Below are 25,120 nucleotides of genomic sequence, written 5' to 3' on the forward strand. Positions count from 1 at the left end.
AAAGCGGTGATTCTAACTGGGGGTAGGGTGGGGAGGGGTCACATTCGGAATCACAGAGGGCTGGGGGAGGTACCTGTCAGGTTTGCTTTGTGTCATCTAGAAGGCAGAGGTCTGGGGGACAGGCAACACAGGGCAGATACATTTTGATAAAGGTGACCAAGGACAGCCTGAACGACACAGCTAGAAGCAGTCCCGAACCCCCTACACCCCATGGTTCTGATATCCCTTTGTCTGTGCCGAAAAACACCAACCAAGTTAACAACTAATTGTTTAGATGTGGGAAGCCAGGGAGACCAATGATGGGAAGCAACCAGAAACACACAGAAAAAAGACAATGCTTTGTGTCAAATTCAGGTCCCTGACTCCCAACCCAGGTTAGGAGGTAGCACAGTACATAGCTGCCTAAAAAGGACTATGCTTTCTGAAGGAGAGGAGTAAAGGTATTGATCTGTTCAATCATTAATATGATATTGTGGGGTGAGGTGCGTCTGGGTAGCTCAGTCTATTAAGCGTCCGACTCTCGATTTCGGCTCTGGCTGTGAGCTCACGGTTCACGGGTTTGAGCTACACTGACAGGGTGGAGCCTGCTTGGGATTCTCTCTCTCCCTTTCTCTCTGCCCAACCCCCTCCCCCCCCCCCCCCCACTGGCACCGTCTCTCTCTCTCTCTCTCAAATAGAGAAACTTAAAAATAAAATAAAATAAATGTGGGATGAAGAAGGAGCCCAGGAGAGAGGTGGGAAAGGCAGGGGACCGTGGGCATCATCAGCTAGAGCTAAGGAAGTGGAGCCGTGCGGTTGGGAGGGCAGAGGCTGTTCTCCAGGATCGGCAGGCTGGGAAGGAGAGGGCTGCAGGGCTGAGGGCCCGCGCTGGGACACCTCTCTCCAGCTCCCTAGTCGCTGACATCATGTTGGTCACGCACCAGCTCTACCACCTGCCAGCTAAGTGACTCTGGCGAGTTGCCTAAATCTCGCTGTGCTTCAATTTCGTCTTTCGTAAAAACGAAGATGGCAATGAAAGGCCTCGTCCGCCAGGTGACTGTGGGGATCAAGCAAGGTAGTAAGTGTGAAGTAGTAGAAGGTGATCTACTGTGTGAACAACAATGAGTGTATCGCCCTGGCTGGTTTAAGGGTGCCCAGAAAGCCAAACAAAGAACGTCAGAGTTGTTAGAACGGGAGCAGGTACCATGGAGAAGATGTATCCAAGCAAAGGGGGTGGGAGGCGGGGGGAGAGGGGAGGTTAACCAGAGCCACCAGAGTCTGTCTTGGGCACATCAGTGAAGGGGGGGCTTGAGTGTTAAGGCCTCTCATATACCTGCCAAGCTTGGTACCAAACGATTTTCATTCTTTTTCTCCAAGCCCTCCCTGCTCGTAGAGCCTTCCTCCCACCTCCCAGATATCCGCTCCCATCCCACCCTTTGGCCGTAGGTACAACCTCCCACCACCTGGTGTGGTTCCCTCATGCAAGGACACTTGTATTTGCACCTTTACTGACAGTGGCCATCAGACCTTCCCTGCACTCAGATCCCTGCCTGTCCCCTGCTAGGTGACAGACGGCTGCATCGAGGAACAAATCCTAGACATTCATGGCATACTGCTTTCTGAGTGTCAGAGTGGCCTTCATAACCATTTCAGGCGACGGGCACAAAGTTTTAAGTTGGTATTCTAGACAAATATGTGGTTTGGGATCAAAGGAGAGCAAAGTGCTCATCAGGAAGGATTCCTGGTCATAGCAGATCGAGCTATTTCTTTCCCAGGGTGACGTTCACCACGCCCAGTTTCCTCTGCCTCTATGTCCCAAAGACACCTCCCATGCCATCTGTCCCAAACTGATGGCACCATCGTATCTTCAAAACCAGCTTCCCCTTTGTTCCTTTTCACAGGTGCTGGCAGCCCCCACGATTAATCAAATCTGAAACGGGTCGTTCATTCTTGATTCCCCCCTCTTCCTGAACACCCTGCCACCATTCAACCGCGTCTGCTAAATTTGGGGTGACCAAGTGCTATGGTCTGATAGGTTGTGTTACCCCCAAATTGATATGTTGAAATCCTAATCTGCAATGAGATGGTATTTGGAGGTGGGGCCTTTGGGAGGTACTTAGACCATGAGACTAGCACCCTCACGAATGCAACTAGTGTTCTTTTAAAAGAGACCCGACGAGAGAGCTCCCAAGCCCCCTTGTGCCATGTGAGGATACAAGAAGTCTGTGACCTGGAAGAGGGCCCTCACCTGACCATGCTGCCACCCCGGTCTTGGGCTTTCGGCTTCTAAAATTATGAGAAGTTTGGGGCGCCTGGGTGGCTCAGTCGGTTGAGCCTCCGGCTTCGGCTCAGGTCATGATCTCACGGTTCGTGAGTTCAAGCCCCGCGTCGGGCTCTGCGCTGACAGCTCAGAGCCTGGAGCCTGTTTCAGATTCTGTCTCCCTCTCGCTCTGCCCTGACCCTGCTTGTGCTCTGTCTCTCTGTCTCTAAAATAAATAAACATTAAAAAAAAAATTTTTTTTAAACAAAATACATTTAAAAAAAATTAAAAAAATAAAAATAAAATTATGAGAAGTTTCTGTTGTGTATAAACCACCCAGGCTGTGGTATTTTGTTCGAGCAGCCTCAATGGACTAAGGCACCAACTGTCCCAGTTTTCCTGGGACTGAGGAATTTCCCAGGATGTGAGACCTTCAGTGCCAACATTAGGGAAGTGTCATGGACGTAATGTTCTAGGCAAAATTCTGGGAAGGATGTGACCCTTAAGCATTCGTGTAGCAGTCAGTGTTATGCCACATCCATTATCTCTCAGAATTTGGGGACTCTTGTTAACATCCACTGCAAGTCTCTGCCTCTGAACTTAGGGGCTTCACCTCCCACCCCTGCCCAACCTCCGAAATCTCTGCCCACCTGCACGTAGATCAGAAGTGCTAGGAAACGGGGCTTCTGGGTGGCTCAGTCCGTTAAACGTGCGACGTCAGCTCAAGTTATGATCTCACAGTTTGTGAGTTCAAGCCCCATGTCGGGCTCTGTGCTGACAGCTCAGAGCCTGGAGCCTGCTTCAGATTCTGTGCCTCCTTCTCTGTCTGCCCCTCCCCCACTCACGCTTTGTGTCTCTCTGTCTCTCAAAAAGAAACAAACATTATGGAATTTTTCCTAAAAAAAAAAAAAAGCGTTAGGAAACGCTGAGCCTTGGAAGCAGTTCTCTGGAGTGGTGTACAAATGCCCCAGCCCCCTCTCTTTGGAAAGGATAATTTAGAGATGTGTTATTTTACACCATCTCTCAGTTTCGCCACACATTTAAGCAGGTGATTTGCTGCCTGCCCCTCTCTCTGGGTCGCTTCCCTGCCGGCGCTCCCTGTACTTCTCAGATAAACTACTTGCCCCCCAGTCTGCTTCCGGGGAAGCCCAAGCAAAAACAGTCACCCAAGGAGAAGCCCTACGCCTCACATTGGAGCTTGTAGATCAGGAGCTTGTAGATCAGCTTGTAGATTCAATAGAGCTTCTTGCGCAATGGGAATGTTCTAGAGATCTTTGCTGTCCATAGCGAGAGTCACTGGCCACGGATAGCTATGAAGCATTTGAAATGTGGCTAGTGTGACTGATAGGCTGAATTTTCAAGTTTACTCAATTTTTTTTTAATTTTTTTTAACGTTTATTTATTTTTGAGACAGAGACAGAGCATGAATGGGGAAGGGGCAGAGAGAGAGGGAGACACAGAATCGGAAGCAGGCTCCAGGCTCTGAGCCATCAGCCCAGAGCCTGATGCGGGGCTCGAAATCACGGACCATGAGATCGTGACCTGAGCCGAAGTCAGACGCGCAACCGACTGAGCCACCCAGGCGCCCCAAGTTTACTCAATTTTAACTAACTTATACTTTACTAGCCACATGTAGCTTGTGACTATCATATCGGATAGCACACATTAGGGGTCAATCATACCTTTCTCTTTAAAGAATTAAAAAGTGTTCTGATTTCTTAAAAAACAAGGGTTGGGGATTGATAAGAAGAAGGGGTGTGGAAGAGGTGGGGTGAAAACCCCGGTTTTTGACAATTCCCTTTCCCCTGGGTCTGTGGAAAAAAGTTGTGTAGTTGGAGGATGATTCACTGATGCTGTCCATAAAAGATAGGACTCACAAATCATAGACTTACCTGCGTTAATTATAAATAAGGCTGGCACCCCTCAGGATGCTCTTAGGTCTTGTAATTAGTTCATATAAAACTACTCAAGTGTTCTCTCGGTAAAGTTCAAGCTACATCCAAGCTACTTTAGTACGTCTTGTTCTTTCAGCCACATGTTCTTAGAGACGAGGTTTCCCATGACCTTGGGTTTATTAGGTCACCATGAGAGGTTGAGAACAACCTCCTTGGCAGGCACGTTGAATACATCTTCCTAGGAGAGAGTGTTTGCTAATAACCATTTGTAGTGCTGAGAAAAAAATTAAAATCTCTTCCCAAAGTCAGGCTGTTCACACAAACCAAGGGCCCTTGTAATTATGCAGAGTTTTGTGTTGTGACCGGTTGTGCCTCTTGTTGTTGTTGAGACAGAGGATGCAGTAGGGCGACAGGTAAGTGCTCGGGCTTTGGGCCACCGTGACCTAGGGCAGACACCTGACACTTCCTCTATGTGACTGTGACCCTTCGTCACTTAATCTTTCCCCATCTGTACAATGGGCATAATAGTTGTCCCTAATACCTGCCCCACTGCAGGGGTGTGAAAAGAGTAAACAAAGCAATGGAAGGAGAGGTCGGCACATTGCCTGGCATCCAGAAGGCCCTCGGTAACTAACATCACCGTCACCAGTGGCAGCCCACAGACCCGAGTTCCAATCCCAGATCGTGTGACCTTAGCCAAGTTGCCTAACCGCTCTGTGTCTCCATTTCCTCATTTTTAAAGTAGGGATGATCCCGAGCTTGAAGGATAGCGTAGAACACAGATCATTCGTAGGCGGTACTTGGTATGCAAATCGGTACTAATTGGGTAATTATTATTCTACCCTTTTCCCCCTGTAGTGATAGGCACATGGTGGAAGTGGAATGAACACTTTCCAACTTGATTTTTCCCTCCTCTGCTGAAAAATGCTAGGCCTCTTTGAAATCGCATTAGTGAACTCTGAAATTTGAGTTGCAGCCTATCAAGCCACGTCAAGGGTGTTCCCTCATTTGACTTCTGGTTTTTTTCTGATTGTAGTCAGGGATAAATTTTGTATTTTATATGGTAATTTCAGTCAGGTTTTTTGGGAGGGGGCTAGGAATAAACCAACATTATAGGAGTACTTTGTGTCCAGCCCTGGGTCCAGATTTACCTGTATAGTCTCATTTTGTCTTCATAACAATTCTTCGTTGTTCCTCTAAGGGGCTAGTCTCATACCCATTTCAAAGGTAGGGAAACCGAGGCAAAGGGTAGCTAAATGGGTGGTACAAGATCATACAGGGCAAAGCCATGTTTCAAAGCCAAGCTGTCTCTCTCCAGAGCCCCAGGTCTCTGGTCGTCTGCTGTCTCCACACGATGTGAGCTTTTCCTCTTCCTCAAGGGGCTCAATCCTGGCCAAATCTTGCTAACACGAGGGTGGCCACATCCACTTAAGCTCTTCTGAGTGTCTCTGTTCTTTCCTTGACCCGCTAGATCCCAGTAGCACTTCAGGCCCTGGTCTCCCTGCCCTCGAGGTCTAGGTGGACAGCAGCTGTCCCCACTTGTCACATCATGGCGGTAGATCCTGTGCTTGCTTCTCTGTGGTTAAAGAGCTCAGTGAAGCATATAATGCGATAATGGATTTCCAGTTGCTTTAGCTAACATCCTAGCTCTGGTTTCCTGCTCTGGTTCCACTGCAGGCCTTTACCATTCTGATGGAGACCAGGTAGCACAGATTGGGGGGTAAGTGGTAACGCGGTGCGTGCATGCTGCAGGGAGTCAAAAGCAGGTTTTTGGTTCGGTCTCATCTCTCTTGTCTGTCTCTATCTCTCTGCCTCTCTCTCCAACAAACTGTTTATTACGCAGACACAAATGTGTTGCAAAACTCCCCCTTTTCAAAAGCAAGATGGGGGCGCCTGGGTGGCTCAGTCGGTTGAGCGTCCGACTTCAGCTCAGGTCACGATCTCGCGGTCTGTGAGTTCGAGCCCCGCGTCGGGCCCTGGGCTGATGGCTCGGAGCCTGGAGCCTGCTTCCGATTCTGTCTCCCTCTCTCTCTGCCCCTCCCCCGTTCATGCTCTGTCTCTGTCTCAAAAATAAATAAACTTTAAAAAAAAAAAAAGCAAGATGGCGGCTCATTTCCAGGCTGCTCTGGTGGGTTGAACAATAACCATATATGGGCCAGATCCGGGCTGCGTGTCACATAATTCACATTCTTGGCTTCTTGAGTCACTGTCATTATCTAACCTTTCCAGAGAGCCCGCAGTGTGTGGGCATGGATGGACAGGAAATCAGATAAGCCCCATCTGTGTGCGCATCTGCTTGGGGACCTCTTTACCTGTTTCTGGAGAAAGAGTTTCACATTTGCAGTAACATGACTGAAAAATTCTTGCCTTAGAATCTAAGGCCTCTTTAACTCTGGAGGGAACTGTCAGAGGTTCCAAATAGAGACAGATTGTAAAACTGTTCTACAGTGAGAATCATTCTCCAAATCCAGTCTTCATGCCAAACCTCTTCCTACTCCCTTTAATCTCAAAACTATTGAGACGGATTCTTCTTCTGCCCTCAGTCCAGCCCCTTCAAACTGGAAGCACCTTTGGAAGCTTTCTTTTGGAAAGTTATCCCTACGTGGTGGAACGCGTCCATGCCCCTCTCCTTATCTATCCGTGTGCCCCCCACCCCCATCTTTGCCCCCTGGTTTGTGTAGAAAGCCTTAATAAGAAACAGTCTGTGAGAGTTTTCCAGGGCTCTGCAGTGAGGTGAGGTGGGGGAGCTCATCCCATCCCAATGGTCCCTGTGTGAGGTCCAGGCTTAGGGTTGGGATACCCACATTCTCCTGAGGAACTGGTTGGCTACTATCCTAGGGACCCTGTCAACTAACTCTGGGCTCGCGCACTTGGAGGCCCATGGGGCATTTCCCATGAGGAGCGTGGGTGGGCCACGTGAGAACTGAGAGCACGTGTGTCCTTCAGAGGGGAGCTGTCAGCTCCAGCTGATGCTGCCATCTGGGAAGGCAGGCCCAGTATTGTTGTACCTTCCATATCTTCTGATTGTTTTTTTTAAAGAGAAGGCAGAAATGCTTTCCAACAATAGGAAATGTCTCAATTTGTTAAGGTTGGCGACCATCCAACTGAAACATAAATAGTACTGGAAGGACCCAAACAACATATCAGTGGGCCACATTTGGCCCACAAGCCGCCATTTGCAACTTTAGGCAAACCCTCCTGGCATTGACTACTGAACCCACATGCATGGCCTACACTTAGCAAGCCTAGAGGATGTTGCGGCATGCATTTTTTTACTCGATAGTATTTCAGTCTTCATCTTCCGTATCCTTGTTTCCGTTTCTGTTTTCTCCATCCTCATCACTTAATCCTGTTGAATATTATCTTGTTAAATTGCATGTGCCACGGAAGAGAGCTTTCTGGAATAAGAAAGTGAAGTCATCCACTACTTATCTGCAGCACGCCTTTCTGCCCCGTTTCCCCACGCCTGCCCGCTTGGACAGGTCTTCAGATGAATGCCAATTAGTCTAAGACAATCATAGTAACTCCACTCCTCTTGCCAATGACTGGGTTGGGCATAGTCATGTGACATACCTCTGACCAATGAGATGTAAGATAAAATCGGAGGGAAGGGGATGCACCATGGGAAAGTTTTCCTTGGTGAAAAATCTCCTGAGTTCCTGATGCCCTTGTCAGTCCCAGAGCTAGCAACCCAGGGCCTCCCTCCCTCTGCGTCTGGTCAGGTGAAATAGTTTTTCTTCATATGGAAGCTACTTTTGGTCAGGTTTTTCTATTGTTTGCTACCAAAAGCATCCAAACTGATACAGAAAAGAAAATTTCTGGGTCCCGAAACACGCTCCACTCAAGAGATGAGATGACTTATCTATCAGTGGGCCCAGGCTGACTGCCCCTTGAGGCCTCTTACATGGAGAAAACCGAAGACTCTGCCCTCTCTACCAGGTACTTGGGAACAGATCGCAGGCACATTCATTTGGCGACATTTACCAAATGCCTACACGTGCAACACTCACCTCCAACAGCCATGGGGGCAGGGGCAGGAGGCACCAGATGTGTGACAACCTCACAGAATTCCAAAGATGAAAGGTGGAGGGAGTCCTTGCTTAAAAGGGCCAGGTGAATACATTTTCATCTCACAACCTCTCGGGATTCCCAAACTGTCAGGATTGGGCCAGCTTGGGCCTCCCTCCTTTCCTGTAGCAACATTTTAGCCTCTTACTCTACCATCAACGTGGTTAGAGACACCTGGCAGAGGCGTCCAGGGCTTAGCCAGCCTTGAAGGGGCTGCAGTGAGGAGACGTGGAGGGTGTTCACTACATTCCACAGCGGCCACCCTATGGTCTGGGAGTCCTTCTCCCTAACTCTAGGTTCCTCCCAATACCTTCCATCTCCTGAACCCATTAAGGCCACAGAAAACCCTACGAGGAGTGACGATAATACTAACAGCAGCAGTAATGGTAGGAATGATTAATCCCGAGTGGGACTGTGTGCGTCAGACCCTGTCCTAAGTGCTTTACTTCTATTAGCTCGTGTAACTCTCACAGCAACTCACGACTTAGGGGATAAGTTGTCCCCATGGTACACGTGAGGGAACTGGGGCCCAAGTCACGTAGCTAGTCCCCTCACAAAGCAGGGATTCGAAGCGAGGGGGTATGGTTCCCAGTGCTAGCACTGTCCCACCCAGGGCTAATTGTGCCCACTGCTGGCGTGGGAAGAGGGGATAGGAAAACGTTTACTTCTCACTCTCTGCATGACTTGGATTTTTTAAAAAATCTTGAACATGCACTACTTTGGGCTGGGTTACAAATATTAGACATGACAGCGACCACACACTCTGGGGAGCATGTGTCTAAAGACTGTACATCGCGGGGCGCCTGGGTGGCGCAGTCGGTTAAGCGTCCAACTTCAGCCAGGTCACGATCTCGCGGTCTGTGAGTTCGAGCCCCGCGTCAGGTTCTGGGCTGATGGCTCGGAGCCTGGAGCCTGTTTCCGATGCTGTGTCTCCCTCTCTCTCTGCCCCTCCCCCGTTCATGCTCTGTTTCTCTCTGTCCCAAAAATAAATAAAAAACGTTGAAAAAAAATTTTAAAGACTGTACATCTTAACCTCTGACCTGCTGCCCCTCGTACAAGCCTATGTGTCCCATTCGTCCAAATTTCTACCATCCTCCGCACTGAGGAGACACTAGAAGAAGAGAGATAAAGGGTGGATTCTACAGGAACCATATGGTCCCCAGATAACCTTGGCTAGAGCACCTCTGACGTGGGGAAGGGGTGAAGTGGAGAATTAGTCAAGTAAAGATGCAAGGAAGGTGAACTTGGGCGGGGCATTTGTCTTCGCTCTTAGATTGCAGGGTTTATAGCATGAGGGTCAGAAGCTACTGATACGTTTCTACAAAGCGAGCATCTGATTTCTTGGGTAGGTGTCTTTCTTCATTTAGATGCATGTGCCAGTACTATGGCTATGTAACAGTTACCCCCTCAATTCGGTGGCATAAACAGCTACCCATCACGCTTATGGATTCTGTGGGTCAGAAATCCAGCCAAGGCAGAATGGAGATAACTTGTTGTGTCTGCTCCGCAGTGCTGGGCCTCAGCTGGAAGCCTTGAAGGCCGAGAGCTGGGATCCTCTGAAGGCTCGTTCACTTGCGTGTCTGGTGGTCGGTGCTGCCTGTTGGCCGAAGGTCTCAGTTCCTCTCCATGTGATCCCTCTACTTGGACTAGTCTTGGCTTCCTCACTGCATGGTGGCTGGATTCCAGAAGTGAACATTGAGAAGATGGCGGGGAAGGGAAGAAGAGAGAGAAATGCAAGCACCAAGTGGAAGCTTTACCCTTCTTGGGATCTAGCCGCCTAAGTCACACAGTTTCACTTCCGCCCTTCCCCAGTAGTCAGCACAGTCACAGGCTCGTGCCTAGACTCAAGGGAAAGGAAAACAGACTCTACCTCTCAGTGACTGGGTGTCAGTCGCACTGTAAGAAGGACATGCTGTATGAGATAGATATCTCCATCTTTGGAAAACCATCTGTCCTGTCATATGATGATGACAGCAGCAGTAGAATGTCAGGTGTCATCGACCACAGAGACCACCCGCCCCTGTTATAGCTTTGAAAACACTCCTCACACTAGTTTTAACAATTACCCATCCTACAGGTGTGCTGTTTCAAAGGGGCACATGCACCCCCATGTTTATAGCAGCGCTATCAACAATAGCCAAAGGATGGAAAGAGCCCAAATGTCCATTGACAGAAGAATGGATAAAGAGGATGTGGTATATGTATAATGGAGTATTACTCGGCAATCCAAAAGAATGAAATCTTGCCATTTGCAACTACATGGATGGAACTAGAGGGTATCGTGCTAAGTGAAATTAGTCAGAGGAAGACAAAAATCCTATGACTTCACTCATATGAGGACTTTAAGACACAGAACAGATGAACACAAGGGAATGGAAGCAAAAACAATATAAAAACAGGGAGGGGGACAAAACATAAGAGACGCTTAAATATGGAACAAACAGAGGGTTTCTGGAGGGGTGGTGGGAGGGGGGATGGGCTAAATGGGGAAGGGGCACTAAGGAATCTACTCCTGAAATCATTGTTGCACTATATGCACTATATTTACTTGGATGTAAATTTTAAAAATAAAAATAAAATAAACAAGTAAATAATGCATTTAATTTGTTAAAAAAACAAACAATTACCCATCCTTCCCTTCCATCAGAGTCTTGTTCTGAGCCAGTTAATCTGAGAAACCGGTCTCTGTTCACGGATGCTAATGGGTTACTCATCTCATAAGACCTAACTACAACTAATAGGGACCTGCTTTCTGGAGACATGATTCCTCAGCCTAAGAAGTGAGGAATAATGGTCCCAGAGGAAGGGAGTGGGCACAATGGGCTCTCTTTTGGTGCCGCTCAGCTCATACTGAGTGGACAGCCACTTGTCTCTCTGAATGCCAAGCAAGGATCTGTATGACAGTTCAATTAGTGTAAGATTGCTAAGAGCAGGTATTCACTGCATACCTGAGCGTGTAGAGGGGAGCACACAGAAGTCCTTTATCTTCTGGATCAAAGATGCTAACAATAATGGTGTTTGAGTGGTAGAATTGGGAGTAATTTTTGTTCTCTAATTTTCTCTATTTTCTAATTTTTTTCATGAGTACGTATTACTTTTATTTTATTATTTTTTAATGTTTATTTATTTTGAGAGAGAGAGAGAGACAGAGTGCAAGCAGGGGAGGGGCAGAGAGAGAGGGAGACACAGAATCCAAAGCCGGCTCCAGGCTCTGAGCTGTCAGCACAGAGCCCGATGCGGGGCTCGAGCCCATCAGCCGTGAGATCATGACCTGAGCTGAAGTCGGACGCCCAACAGACTGAGCCACCCAGGCGCCCCTGTATTACTTTTATAATAAAAGAAAGAACATTTTTAAAACTTTCATCAATAAGAGATAGGCCAACAGGAAACCTTGGCTCCAACCCTTCTCTGTCACTATCATTGTGACCTCTGCCAGGGCCCTAGAGAGACAGCTCTCTGACTTTGTTCCCACAGGTGTCGATGTTGACACCATACCTAACTCCTGCTCCATCACAAGGTTGTCACGATTATCTCATGGGTGAGCAAATGCAAAACATTTGGAAAAGGCATTATTGCAAAGATACTATTTCTTGCTATTGGCCCTTTTTCCCCCTGAATAAGCTAGACTTCCCCAAAACGATAAAAGTGAAGCCAAGTTGTTTACTTGTTTACCCTAACATCCATGGCCACTGCGGAGGCAGATGCCGAAATATAGGTTTCACAACATATTTAGAAATCCTGTGAAGCTCCTATCACAAATAGAATTTCCTTTAGCATTTTCTTCTTTGGCCTTCTCGACATCTATCTTACAACTCTATGCAGCACCTGTGAGCTAATAAATAATGTATTCAAAGAATTCTGCAAATCCGGAAAGGTCACCATTTGTACACCATCAGTCTATCGACAGAAATTTTTGGCTTAAAGTAAAAAAGCAGGCTTATTTTGGTGACTGGTGACTTGGAATACCAGCTGCAAAAAAGGAATGGGAAATGAAGACCTGCCACCTAATCCCTTTCCAAATATTCATTTAAAGTCCAACTTTCATCAGAGTGGGTGAGTCTTCAGGGGTGAAACCTTGCCAGATGGATTGCTGGTGGGAATGCAAACTGGTGCAGCCACTCTGGAAAACAGTATGGAGGTTCCTCAAACAGTTAAAAATAGAACTACCCTAGGACCCAGCAATTGCACTACTAAGTATTTATCCAAGGGATACAGACAGGTATGCTGTTTCGAAGGGGCACCTGCACCCCAATGTTTATAGCAGCACTATTGACAATAGCCAAATTATGGAAAGATCCCAAATGTCCATCGAGAGATGAAAGGATAAAGAAGACGTGATATATATATACAATGGACTATTACTTGGCAGTCAAAAAGAATGCAATCTTGCCATTTGCAACAACATGGAGGGTATTATGCTAAGCGAAATTAGTCAGAGAAGGACAAATATCATATGACTTCATTCATACGTGGAACTGAAGATACAAAACAGATGAAAATAAGGGAAGGGATGGGGCGCCTGGGTGGCGCAGTTGGTTGAGCGTCCGACTTCAGCCAGGTCACGATCTCGCGGTCCGTGAGTTCGAGCCCCGCGTCGGGCTCTGGGCTGACGGCTCAGAGCCTGGAGCCTGTTTCCGATTCTGTGTCTCCCTCTCTCTCTGCCCCTCCCCCGTTCATGCTCTGTCTCTCTCTGTCCCAAAAATAAATAAACGTTGGAAAAAAAAAAAAAAGAAAAGAAGGGAAGGGAAGCAAAATAATATAAAAACAGGGAGAGGGGCAAAACATAAAGAGACTCGTAAATGCAGAGAACAAACTGAGGGTTGAGGGAAGGGTTGCTGGAGGGGTTGGGCTAAATGGGTAAGGGGCATTAAGGAGGACACTTGTTGGGATGAGCCCTAGGTGTTATATGTGGGGGATGAATCACTGGCTTCTACTCCTAAAATCATTATTGCACTATACGCTAACTAACCTGGATGTAAATTTAAAAAATTAAATTAAAAAAAAAAAGAAAGCTTGCCAGTTGGGTACATGAAGATTGGGAAAGGGGCATAACCTGGAATTGAGTCGAGTTGGGTTGCTACAAGCCTTCATTAAGAACTGAGGGTATGGAGGCCCCTGGGTGGCTCAGTCAGTTAAGCATCCAACTTCCTCCTAGGTCATGATCTTGTGGTTCATGAGTTCAAACCCTGTGTCGGACTCTGTGCTGACAACTCAGAGCCTGGAGCCTGCTTCAGATTCTGTGTCTCCCTCTCTCTCTCTGCCCCTCCCCATCTCGTACTCTGTCGCTCTTTCAAAAATAAATAAACATTAAAACAATTTTTTAAAATAAAAAGAACGGAGAGTATGCACCGCCTGCCGTGGGTGTCAGCTCTGTTATGGCCTGGAGTCCCAGGCCCTGCCTGCCTCGTGACACAGCTGAAGAGGTTAATGACCCCGCAGAGACTCAGGACCACTCACCACCAGCTCCTTGGATCCCAGAGCCATCCCGACTGAGGCCCTAAGCCTTGCACAGAAGCCCCGTCCTTGCCCCCAAGCTGGGAATGACTTGTATCGATGACTTCAGTCTCACCGGTTTCTTATGTTTCAGCAGCCCCACTCTTCCCTCGTCCTGTGCCGTGAACATGACCTGCAACAGGCACTCTCACCCAGAATCCATGAAATAGACGATATCCCCATTCTCCCAACGAGGAATGTAATTTAGAGTCGTCAGAGGACTCACCAAAGGCACACACCAATGGCAAAGTCAAGTGTGCCCATCCCAAATCCCTTCCCTTTGGCCCGTGTGCAGCCCTGCGTCCCCAGCTCCCGCTGGATCCCCGGGGTGAGCTTCCACCCCCTCCTTCCGCCCTCACCGTCTCCGTTCAGTAGCACCTGTGTCTTCTCCGGGGCACGTCACTGTTGCTTCCTGTGTGCTGTGGGCTTGGCCGCTTCAGAGGTATAATCACTGGGTGTCAGGGAATTTGGTCCGGAGAAATTTCACCTTATCGGGAGAAAGGAACACTTCCATTGCTTTCTCCGCCTGAACAAACACAGCTCACCACCGGGAAACACAGTATTGGCAATTTCCCCTTCTCTCCAGGCCGTGGGATGCCCTCAGGTCTCTGACTTCCAATATCTGCCCTAAGATGCAGCCGGTTTCTTTCAAAATAAGGGGTCCTGTCTTTGGAAGATGGCACCCTGACTTCACAAGAGCTGTGCTAACCGTACTCAGAGCAACTCTCACAGTGAAAAGGTGAAAACCTCGAGCACAGAAAGCCACCTGGATCTCTCCTGCTGTCCTTAAACAGGGTGGTCCGGCAGGGAAGTCTGATTTGTATTGTTTTCAAAACCTAACATTTTGTTTGTTTTCCATCAGGGTAGGCTAGTCAACAGTGAGCAAAGCCTTTCTTATGGCTAAGAACACAGGGAGAATTCTAAACCAGTTTTTAAAATTGAAAATGGACATCCAGCCCAGGAATCTTAATCTACAAGACAGAAATATGTGTTTGCATGTTCTGTCTCAGTTGAGACAGAGGCTCCCGTATCTTGTGACCAAAGGCCTCTGGTCCCAGAGGCTGTGTGGGTCTGGTTCCTGACAGGCCTAGAATTCCAGCTTCTAATCTTTTGCAGACCTCAGTATGGACAGACTAAACTTGAAATGTCTGCAAAGGCACTACATGTGCTGGCTCTTTTCTGGGCTCAAGTTCATGCCTTGATTGCATGAACTGTCTTCCCTGGAGAGGGAGACTTATTCCGCTCCAGCTCTTTAATCATTGTTTGTACGAGGCTTGATCAAACTTTCTGAAGGGCAATTGGTTTTAAATAGGCAGTCACAGGCTCAGCTGAGGTCTAAAAAATACATTTTCATTCTATTGTAGTGGCAGGATACACAGAAAATTGCACGGGGATCAGAGAAAGCAAGAGAGGGGAGGGTCAGCTCAGGACAGGAAGAGAATACATGTGTCCACAAATTACATAATCTACAATTACGTAATACATTAGCAAGTAACACTCTAGGTCCCAAACTCTCTGGGAGGAAAAAAATAATAACTTGTTTTCCTCTTCCCTTGTCCTTTTCTTCCTTCTCAACAGTGAAAATGAGTTATGATGCAAAATCATATTGCTCGAAACCTGTTATCAACACCCACCCTTGGAGACAATATTAAACAAGCAGAGAATGACTATTCTCCATTTAATTCTCCTATAACACCGTTACTATAACTACCACTACTAAGTACGACATCCGGATAGGCCTTCTCAGATTACAAAACTCTTCTTATTCCATTTGTCACTCCAAAAAAACTCTGACTCTTTGTTGCCATGATCCTCACTTCGGAGATGAGTCAATCCATCAGTTTCTCACTATGTAGACAGGAAAGGTCCAAATCTACACTCTCTGATGATACTGTGGATTGCGATTTGGGGATGGCTGCCCCCTCCGTTTCTACCCTTGACCCTCTAGAGAGTGATTAGCACACCGTGTGTGAGTAGTGGCCACCAAATTCTGTCTGGTCATCGAATTGTTGCAGAACAGTCTTAAACCTCGAGGTTTAACACCACAACCACTTTCTTGTATGTCAGTTTTGTAGATCAGGAATTCAGAGAGGACTTGATAAGGTGGTTCTTCTGCCTGTGGTGTAGACTGAGTCATTCGGCAGTATTCAGCCGGAGTGAGCTGGTCTGGAAGATCCACGACAGCTTGCTCACATAAATGGTGCCCTGGCAGGGATAGCTGGGAGGCTGTGGCTTTCTTCCTCTCCCAGCAACCTCCAGACCTCTCCATGCAATCTCCCCAGCAAGGTTGTTGGACTTCTTACGTGGAAGATTAGGCCTCCAGATCCAGTGTTCTGGGAGACAGGAAGTGAAAGCTGTCTGACTCCTAAGGCCTGGACACGGTCAAAGCAGTCCTAGACCCTGCCCTGATTTGAGAGGGATGGCAAATGTACCTAATGTTTGCACAACCCCATAGAAACCACAGAAGTCCAAGACTGAAGCTATTTGATGATGATATCTCAGTAGTTGTCTATGGATACTCACAGTTTTGAACAATTTTGATTCACAAGGGAGAAAATGCATATTATCTGCTTCGGGGCCCACAAATTTCTACCCTTCAACAAATGACCAGCTTTGGATTTCCCAGAGTACGGTGTATGTGACTGTCAACTGGCCACCCCCAAGAAGACTAAAAGAAGAGAGAGTTCTGGGGTGGTTTATGAGGCCTGGATTTTCAACAGCTCGTTCCTTCCTTTAAGCAATGCCCAAATCCTGATCCCCTGAACCTGTAAATGTTACTCTATATGGCAAAAAGGAGACCTTGCAGATGTGTTTAAATGAAAGATTTTGAGATGGAGAGACCATCCTAATGACCTGTGGGTGCCCAACATGATCACAAGGATCCTGATAGTAGGAAGGCAGGAGACCAGGGCGGGTAGCAGAGATGTGATGCAGAAGCAAGTGGTCTGAGTGATGTGAGGAAGGGACCACGAGCCAGGGAATGTGGGCGGACTCTAGGAGCTGGGAGAGGCAAGGAACGCATTTTCGGCTAGAGCTTCTAGAAAGTACCAGGCCTGCCAACATCTTGATTTTAGTGCTGTAAAATTCATTTTAGATTTCTGATCTCTAGAACCATACCGTGATAAATGTGTGTTGTTTTAAGCCACCGAGTTTGACCAATGTGTTACAGCAGCAGAAGGAGACTAAAACCTTCCTCTAAAGCATAGCTAAGAGATTACAACATCTCATGGGATTTGTATCAACAAAGGAGTCAACCTAATAAATAAAATAGAGCAAAATCTTCTTCTGCCCAGAGAGAAGTTACAATTTAGCATTCTACCCTCCACTAGATCCCTGTTAACGCCCTGCACTCTTCGATTTACTCTCCCTTCCTTTCTAAGGGGAACGTCTTCCAGGGAAAAGAATGAAAACTAACCAAGAGCTAAAGACCATCTTCTAATGACCGAGGGAAGGAAGAACAGTGGATTTTGTTTTTGTTAAATAACACTTCTAAACTCAAAAGAGTGGTTTGACTGGGTGGGGGAGGGTATCTCTTTTAAGAACAAGGCCATTAAACATTGAATGCATTTCTTAAGAATTATCTGAGTGATTCAGTTGACTTTTCACATCAGAGAATAGAGCTTAATATCTTTTTTTTTTTATATAGCGAAATACTGTTGGGGATTTATGTAATAATGCTTATTTGCTTTTGATGAGTACTTAACAGATCACTGTCTGTGAATTTTAAGGCTCATAACAAGTAAGCTTGTCTTTCCCTCAGAGAGCAGGGAAGAGAAGGCTCATCCAGATCCCACACGTGCCTTCCACTAAACCTCTCAAGTCACTGTCAGTGTTCTTACCTAACTTCCTGCTCCTCACCCAACAAGAACTGGGGAGTTGGAAGTGGGTTAAATGGAAAATGAATATGATATTTGCCCGTAATCAAGGAACAATTTGGTCTCAGTTTAAGCAAACTGACCTTCAAGACAATAGGGCGGGGCGCCTGGGTGGCTCAGTCAGTTGAGCATCCGACTCTTGATTTGGGGTCAGGTCATGATCCCAGGGTCGTGGGAGTGAGTCCTGTGTTGGGCTCCTAATTGAGCATGGAACTGCTTAAGAGTCTCCCCTCTCTTTCCCTCTACACCCCCACTCAAAAGTTGAAAAAAAAAACAAATAAAAAAAGACAACAGGGAAATATGAATATGAACTACTGTGGCATTAGGTGATAAATGCATGGTGAGCGTGTTGAAAATGCTATCTGTTAAAGATGTGCCTCTGACATATTTATGGGTACCATGACATGTTATCTGAAACCTACTGTACTTCCCTATCCCCGGCTCCTAGAGTTATGATGACAGATGACAACCTGTTGAAGCTGGATGATGGGGTCCCTGGGGTTTCACTTTACAATTCTTTCTACTCCTGTGTTTGCTTTGAATTTTCTATGATTAAAAATAAAGAGAAAGAGAACTGTGGCCTTGGGCTCCAGGACAAATACCATGGAGATCTCATTACAGAGGGTTCTCTTCTCTCTCTCTCTTTTTTAACGTTTATTTATTTTTTTTGAGAGAGAGAACATGGGCAGGGGTAGAGAGAAAGGGAGACACGCTCTGAAGCAGGATCCGCTCTGAGCTGTCAGCACAGAGCCCGAAGCGGGGCTCAAACCCACGAGCCGTGAGATCATGACCCGGGCTGAAGTCGGAAGCTCAACTGACTGAGCCACCCAGGTGCCCCGAGGGTTCTCTTTAGTATGTCTGTTCTCAGCCTAGATCCTCCGCTAGCCTCCTTGAGCACTTCAGTGTCTGAGGGCAAGATCTGCCCTGGAGCACGAGTCTCAGGAAGGTGGATGTGGCGAGCCATTCCTGGCCAGCATTTCAGACGAGGGAAAGACAACCTCCAGCTTGTCTGAAACAAGGAAATGCTCTCCAAGGCAGCTCACTGTTGGGCACCAGTGGAGATGGGACCCATGTGTCCCAAACGAGACAGAATCAGGGTCTGCAGCTGAGGGCTGGAGTCCATGAGTCTCCCAGAGCACACCTGGGCCCACTCAATAGTTCCAGAATCTAGTCCCGAGAGCCCCTTTCCCTTAAAGATTCCCCCTCCCCATTTATTTATTTGAGTGTAGTTGACGCGCAAAGTTACGTTAGTTTCGGGTGTATAACATAGTGATTCAACAAGTTTGTAAGTTAGGCTATGCTCGCCCGAAGTGTAGCTACCACCTGTCACCATCCAATGCTCTTACAGTGTCACTGACTTCCCTCCCTATGCTGTGCCTTTTATCCCTGTGACTTATTCATTCCCTAACTGGAAGCCTGTATCTCCCTCTCCCCTTCACCCATTTTGCCCACTCCCCACACCCTTTCCCTCTGGCAGCCACTGGTTTGTCCTCTGTGTTTAGCCTGAGACTCTTGATGAATTCCAGAGCAGAAGGCGGAGAGGCAGGGAGTTAGGTACAAGGTCAGAGAGGTGCAGTTGTAGGAGAAGCAGCTTAAGGTGGTCACCTGGACAGCAGAAAGCGTGCTCCCTACCTTAAGACAGACAGGTGGGAGGAGCGTCCTCTGCTCCCAGGTAGGGCACCCAAGTGTACTCACATGGGGGTAGGACAGGGATCCTTTCTAAGATGATTCCCGGGCCCGGAGGCCTGGCAGGGTCAGGAGTGTTTTCTGGCTGGCCGAGCGAGCTCAGCCGCCCAGCTTGGCTGGACTTCGGGGAGCCGCCTGGGACAGTGTCACCACCGGTCCAGTCCCAACCCAAGGCCTCCAGGATGCAGCCTGCCATATGTCAGTCAGCAGCAGCAGCGAGAAGAGTCGCTGACACCTTTCCGAGTCCTATCATGGAACCCTTTTCATTCATTTACAGGAAAATACTCTACCAAGGGGCATGATTTTCTGCTGAGGTATTGAGAGTCGATGGTTCTCAACCCCGGCTGGACATTAAGACCACCTGGGAGAGTTCAAACCCCCAGAGCCCCGACCCTGGCCCTGACCAATCAGGTCAGCACACCTCAGGGGTGCTGAAAAGCTCCTCAGGTCATTCTCAGGTGCCCTGGAGGTTGGAGCCACATTTTGTGAATCATTCAGGGCTCTGCTCACCTGTCACCCCACAGAAAGGCTTTCTCAGAACAGCCCACTGAAAGAACCTGCTTATTTTCTCTTCCGAGTGCGACTGATGACTGAGATTACGTTACGTGACAGATTTATTTGTATGTTTTCATCGTCTCACGGGCAGTGGGCATCATTTAGTCATCTGCTTTGCTCACCCCCATACCCCCAGCTCTGAGAACTGTACCTGTCACATAGGCGACACTCACTGGAAGGTTCCTGAATGAATGTATTAGTAGGAAGCAGTTTTTATACGTTTTAGGATCCATTGACGGCTGTGGTGGATGCATAATGTCTATAAGATTGCAGAGGAGAGGAGAGTGCATCAGAGTGGAGCCTCGCCCTAACTCCAGGCTTTGGAGGAACAACCTCCCTGAGGTTGTCGAGTCCCTCGACGTTACCGGTAGATGGCCCAGCAGAGTGTGGTGCACAGCGCCATCTGCTGGATAAAACAAAAGCGGGTTTGTTCTAATGTCCTGGTGGGTTGTTTCAAAGCGGCTCTCCTTGGAAGAGAGCAGAAGGCAAGCCTCATCCTCAGCGCATTCACCAGTTTGAGTGAAGCACCACGATGGATGAGTGTGTGTGTGTGTGTGTGTGTGTGTGTGAGAGAGAGAGAGAGAGAGAGAGAGAGAGAATGGAGACAATGATTGAGATTTTACCGTGGATGAAATTGTGGGTGTGTGTGCACGTGTGGACAATGATGAAGATTGTACCTAAAGCACAGATGCAAAACCAAAACCCGCCACTCCTTTAGGATTGATCCAGGCAGCGAAGAATCGCTGGGTCCGTGCCAGGAAAGTCACACCTAGGAATCTTCAAGTAGCTCTCAAAAGTGAAAAATGCCAAGCTCACACTCTGTGGGAAACACTGCCCTCTCGCCCCTTTCCACATCTGTTGCTCTGAGGCCAGACTGACGTGACCCCATAAAGGGCTAATTGATGGTCTTTGATCAATTTCCTGGAGCTAAAATGACAGAGGGCCCAGCTGTTAGAAGATTCCAAGTACTTAAGTGGGTTTCCAAATGCTTACCGCATGTTCGGTAAACTTCAGACTAGTTTAGTATTTTTTTTTTAACATTTATTTATTTTTGAGACAGAGAGAGACAGAGCATGCACGGGGGAGGGGCAGAGAGAGAGGGAGACACAGCATCGGAAGCAGGCTCCAGGCTCTGAGCCATCAGCCCAGAGCCCGACGCAGGGCTCGAACCCACGGACCGCGAGATCGTGACCTGAGCTGAAGTCGGACGCTTAACCGACTGAGCCACCCAGGCGCCCCTAGTTTAGTATTTTTATACCGTAACCTGATCTTTAGAAGGACAGCTCAATAATCTCTCAGTCTCCCTCAGACAGACACATACACACCCCTCACACACACACACACCCCACGTACACACCCATCACAAACAAACACACCCCACATACACACCCCTCTCTCACTCACACACACACACACACACACACACACACCATACAGATACACACAGGATTTAATATACTTAGAAGTTTCCTTAGACCCTTACAAGAATTTTTATTTCTATTTCAACTTGAAAACATTGGATAAGGCCAGAAATAATCTCCGGGGGGGGAACAGAGATTATTTAACCAACAAGGAGAAAGTTAATTTCATAGAACTTTCAAATGCACAGGAGGCCTTGACTAGAGAAAAGCAGGACTGTGATGCCTGTGCGCTCGTCATGCCGTGTGGAGGCTTCCACGTTATGGGGTTCTGTTCAGGGACATCACGCTACCCTGTGTGATAGCAGATCCTGTGACAGAATTCTAAGGTCTACCAAAAATTGTCATGCCAAATATGGGCACCAGCTGTTCTCCAAAGTACAGAGGTGACAACAAGAATGAGAACAACAAAAATCAGCCTACAGTGTAGCTGGAGAAACTGAATTAAACAGCAGGATGAACTTCCCAGCAGTGAGTTACCACATTCTAGACCAAGTCATGGCGAGAAGCTCTGAAATACCTTTTCTGTGAGTCTTTTCAATATGTGACAGACACTCATTTGAGATTTCTGGAATTGAAGGTTCTCAGGAATTGGAGGAAATGAAAAAATAAGAAAACCCGGCAGTCATTCAGCGAATATTTAACGAGTGCCCAGTCTATGTCAGGGCCAGTCCTGGTCCCTGGGGGGCATGCAAGCCTGTGCATGACCCAGTCCTGCCCCTCTGGGAGCAAGGCATGTTGCCAGTAGGCACTAACCCCCCCAGGAGAGGCTGCCTCTCATGGGCCTGACCAGGTTGTCCTTGACCTGAGGCTGGAGAGATGGGTCGGATTTTGTTTGGCAGGACAGCTGAGAGGGAGACGGGAGGGGGGGGGGGGTGTGACCAGGTCAAGGCAACAGTGGGAATGTAGACCCAGACCTAGGAATACGCAAGTCTGGTCTAAATTTAGGAGAGTGGGTCGTGTGGGCTGGAAGAGAGATACGTGGGGCTAGGTGGGGACCGGTGAACTGGGAAAGGTAGTTGTGGGTGACCGTGAAGGCCAAACTGAGGAATCCGGACTTTGTTCATGAGCAACAGGATGTTAATTATGACCTTGAAGATGCCAGTGGTCAAAAGGAATGCTGTGACTCACATACGTTCTGAGCCTGGGTGTTGGGTCTCATGGGTGTCCCCTCTGTGTCCTGGATATCTGGGTACAGGCACGGGGGGGACCGCTGGGAGAAAAGGCAGCTGTGGCCCAGGAAGATGCCACCTCCCTCCAGACACGCTTGAAACCCAGCTTGGAAGGCATAATCTGAGCAGCATTGCCTTAAAGGGTCATCAACGAATTTCTACTTTATGATGTTTGTAAATTACAATCTTCTACAGATGATAACCCTCTATTCCAGATACTAAGAGGTCTATAAATATCTTGCTATTTTTCGAGGTGGGGGGAATACCTCCTGCCTTGGTATTTTGAGACTGGTTTATTTCCCTTATTTAAAATTTTTGCCTACACTCTAATTGCTCCCTCTGATCGGGCTACTGCTATTTGGAGGCATTTAAAAAATTGAAGTCCTGGGGCACCTGGGTGGTTCAGTCGGTTAAGCGTCTGACTCTTGGTTTCAGCTCAGGTCATGATCTCATGGTTTTGTGAGTTCAAGCCCCACGTCGGGCTCTGCACTGACAGCGTGGAGCCTGCTCAGGATTCTCTCTCTCCCTCTCTCTCTCTCCCCCTCCCCTGCCATTGTCTCTGTCTCTTTCAAAATAAATACATGAGCTTTAAAAAATAAAAAAAAAATAAATAAATAACTGAAGTCCTTCCAATATTTCTGGGACAAGAGTAGCAAAGTGGTTAAAGTTGGGCTCTTGAGTCAGACTTCCTGGGTTCGCATCTTAAAAACAAATTGTGGGGGCACCTGGGTGGCTCAGTCGGTTAAGCTTCTGACTTCGGCTCAGGTCATGATCTCGCAGCCAATGAGTTCAGGTCCCGCATCTGGCTCTGTGCCGGCAGCCCAGAGCCTGGAGCCTGCTTCCGATTCCGTGTCTCCCTCTCTCTCTGTTCCTCCCCCACTCACGCTCTCTCTCTGTCTCTCAAAGATGAATAAATGTTAAAAAAACAAAATTTAAAAAAATTGTGGACATATTACTTACCCTCTCCAGGCCTCTGTTTTCTCATCTGTAAAATGGGCCTAACAATGGTCTTACTACCTGATAGGATTGTGAGGATTAGTGACCTAACACACGTCAAGTGATCACAAGTGCCTAACACAGAGTCAAAGCTCATACATGCTCCCTTTATCACTTTGCATCCTGTACTTGGGCCAGAGTCTGCCCCTATTTGGTTAACAGCTCACCTGGTAACAGCACACCTGCCTCCTGATTCCTTTATTTTTATATTTTTTATTAAGTTTATTTATAACTGAAATAAATAGAGCTGGGGAGGGGCAGGGAGAAAAAGGAGGGCAGAGAATCCCAAGCAGGCTCCAAGTTGTCAGCACAGAACCCAGTGCAGGGCTCGAACTCAAAAACTTGAGATCATGACCTGAGCCGAAACCAAGAGTTGGACGCTCAACTGACTGAGCCACCCAGGCACCCCACCTGGCTCCCGATTCTTGCATCAGGAGCCTGCCCTTGTGTGGCTCCTGCTACCTTCTGGCCCTCAGCTCCTGCCCTGTCCCTTTGCCTCTGTACCCAACAGTACCAGCCTCTGCTAGACACGTGCACTCATGGACGCTTCCATGCTTTTGGGCGGATATTCCCAGGAATTTGTACATCTCCTCTCCATCACTCAAACCCAACACAGGGGTCACCTCTTCTGTGAAGACGGCTCCCTCCCCACACTACCCTCTATCACGCCCCCCGCTCACCCTGGAGACCGCGCCGTCTGCTGTCGTGGCCTGGGCCTTACTCGCACTCCTGTTACCACGCGCACGGCCCTGATGGGTAATGGCAGCTTCACAGGCCTGAGACCCAGTGGACACCTAATAAATGTTGGCTCACCTGAACCAAATTGAGCTTAGAAGATCCAAACTGGAGCTCTAGGCGTGTCAAAGATGTCGTCTCGGGCAATGTGAGGTGGGAGTCAAAGATGTTGTCTCGGGCAATGTGAGGTGGGAGTCGGGGACACCCAGACCCGATCAGCAGCATTCCACAACACTTCTGGCTTAGTTAGGGACTCCGTAGGCCTGCAGGTGAAAGAACAAGATAAATAAGAACAAACACGTGGAGCTGGTAAATACAAGTGTAAATGCTGCACATGGGACGGGGTGAATTCGAGGCTGGGGTAAGGGAAGCTAAGAGTTGGATTTGAGGAGAAGGTGCAGGGCGAGGCAGGCAGTGTGGGCACGGCAGCGCCTTCGAGAAACCCGACAGTCCCAGAGGGAGGACACACACGCCCTGTGCGGGTGTACTGCCTCCAAACGAAGCCAGGTGAGGGTAGGGTTTCGAAGTAAGAGTCACAAGGGGAAGACTACCAGACATTCTTGGGCAAGGGGCCTTCATAATACAGGTCCTGTTCTGCTAGTTTTTAAGTGCTTTTAATACAATCCTTTAATAATTATTTATACAATGAATAGCAAGGAAGGAAGCGAAACACAGACGAAAAAAGATGAGCTACGGACTCAAATGGACACCTGTGTTTGAATCCCAGCCCCACTACCGGCTAGTTCTGTGACTTAGGCATGTTCCTTACCTTCTATATGCCTCAGTTTCTTCAGCTGTGGACTGGGGATGACACATGCTTCATTTGGGGGCAAGGTCACTTTTACGAAAGGTATAATTTACATACAACAAAAACTTACCAATTTTAAGTGTTCAATTTGATGAGCTTTGTTTTACACATGTAATTGTGCAACCAACACTGCGGTAAAGATGTTGAGCATAATCACCCTAAAAAGTTTCCCCCCGGGGG

At 47.8% G+C, this 25,120-nt stretch overlaps 1 protein-coding gene across 1 annotated transcript in view; it reads right to left on the reverse strand.

Moving 5' to 3' along the window:
- The window catches only part of LOC123383063, a 48,816-nt gene extending 24,459 nt beyond the window's left edge, over positions 1 to 24,357 (reverse strand). Inside the window, exon 1 of the mRNA XM_045049775.1 lies at positions 24,211 to 24,357. Within this exon, the coding sequence (XP_044905710.1) occupies positions 24,211 to 24,357 (147 nt within the window). The remainder of the gene's footprint in view (positions 1 to 24,210) is intronic.
- Positions 24,358 to 25,120: the final 763 nt, after the last annotated feature.

Source organism: Felis catus, chromosome F2 (genome assembly GCF_018350175.1).
Source record: "Felis catus isolate Fca126 chromosome F2, F.catus_Fca126_mat1.0, whole genome shotgun sequence".
In the NCBI taxonomy this organism is placed as follows: domain Eukaryota; kingdom Metazoa; phylum Chordata; class Mammalia; order Carnivora; family Felidae; genus Felis; species Felis catus.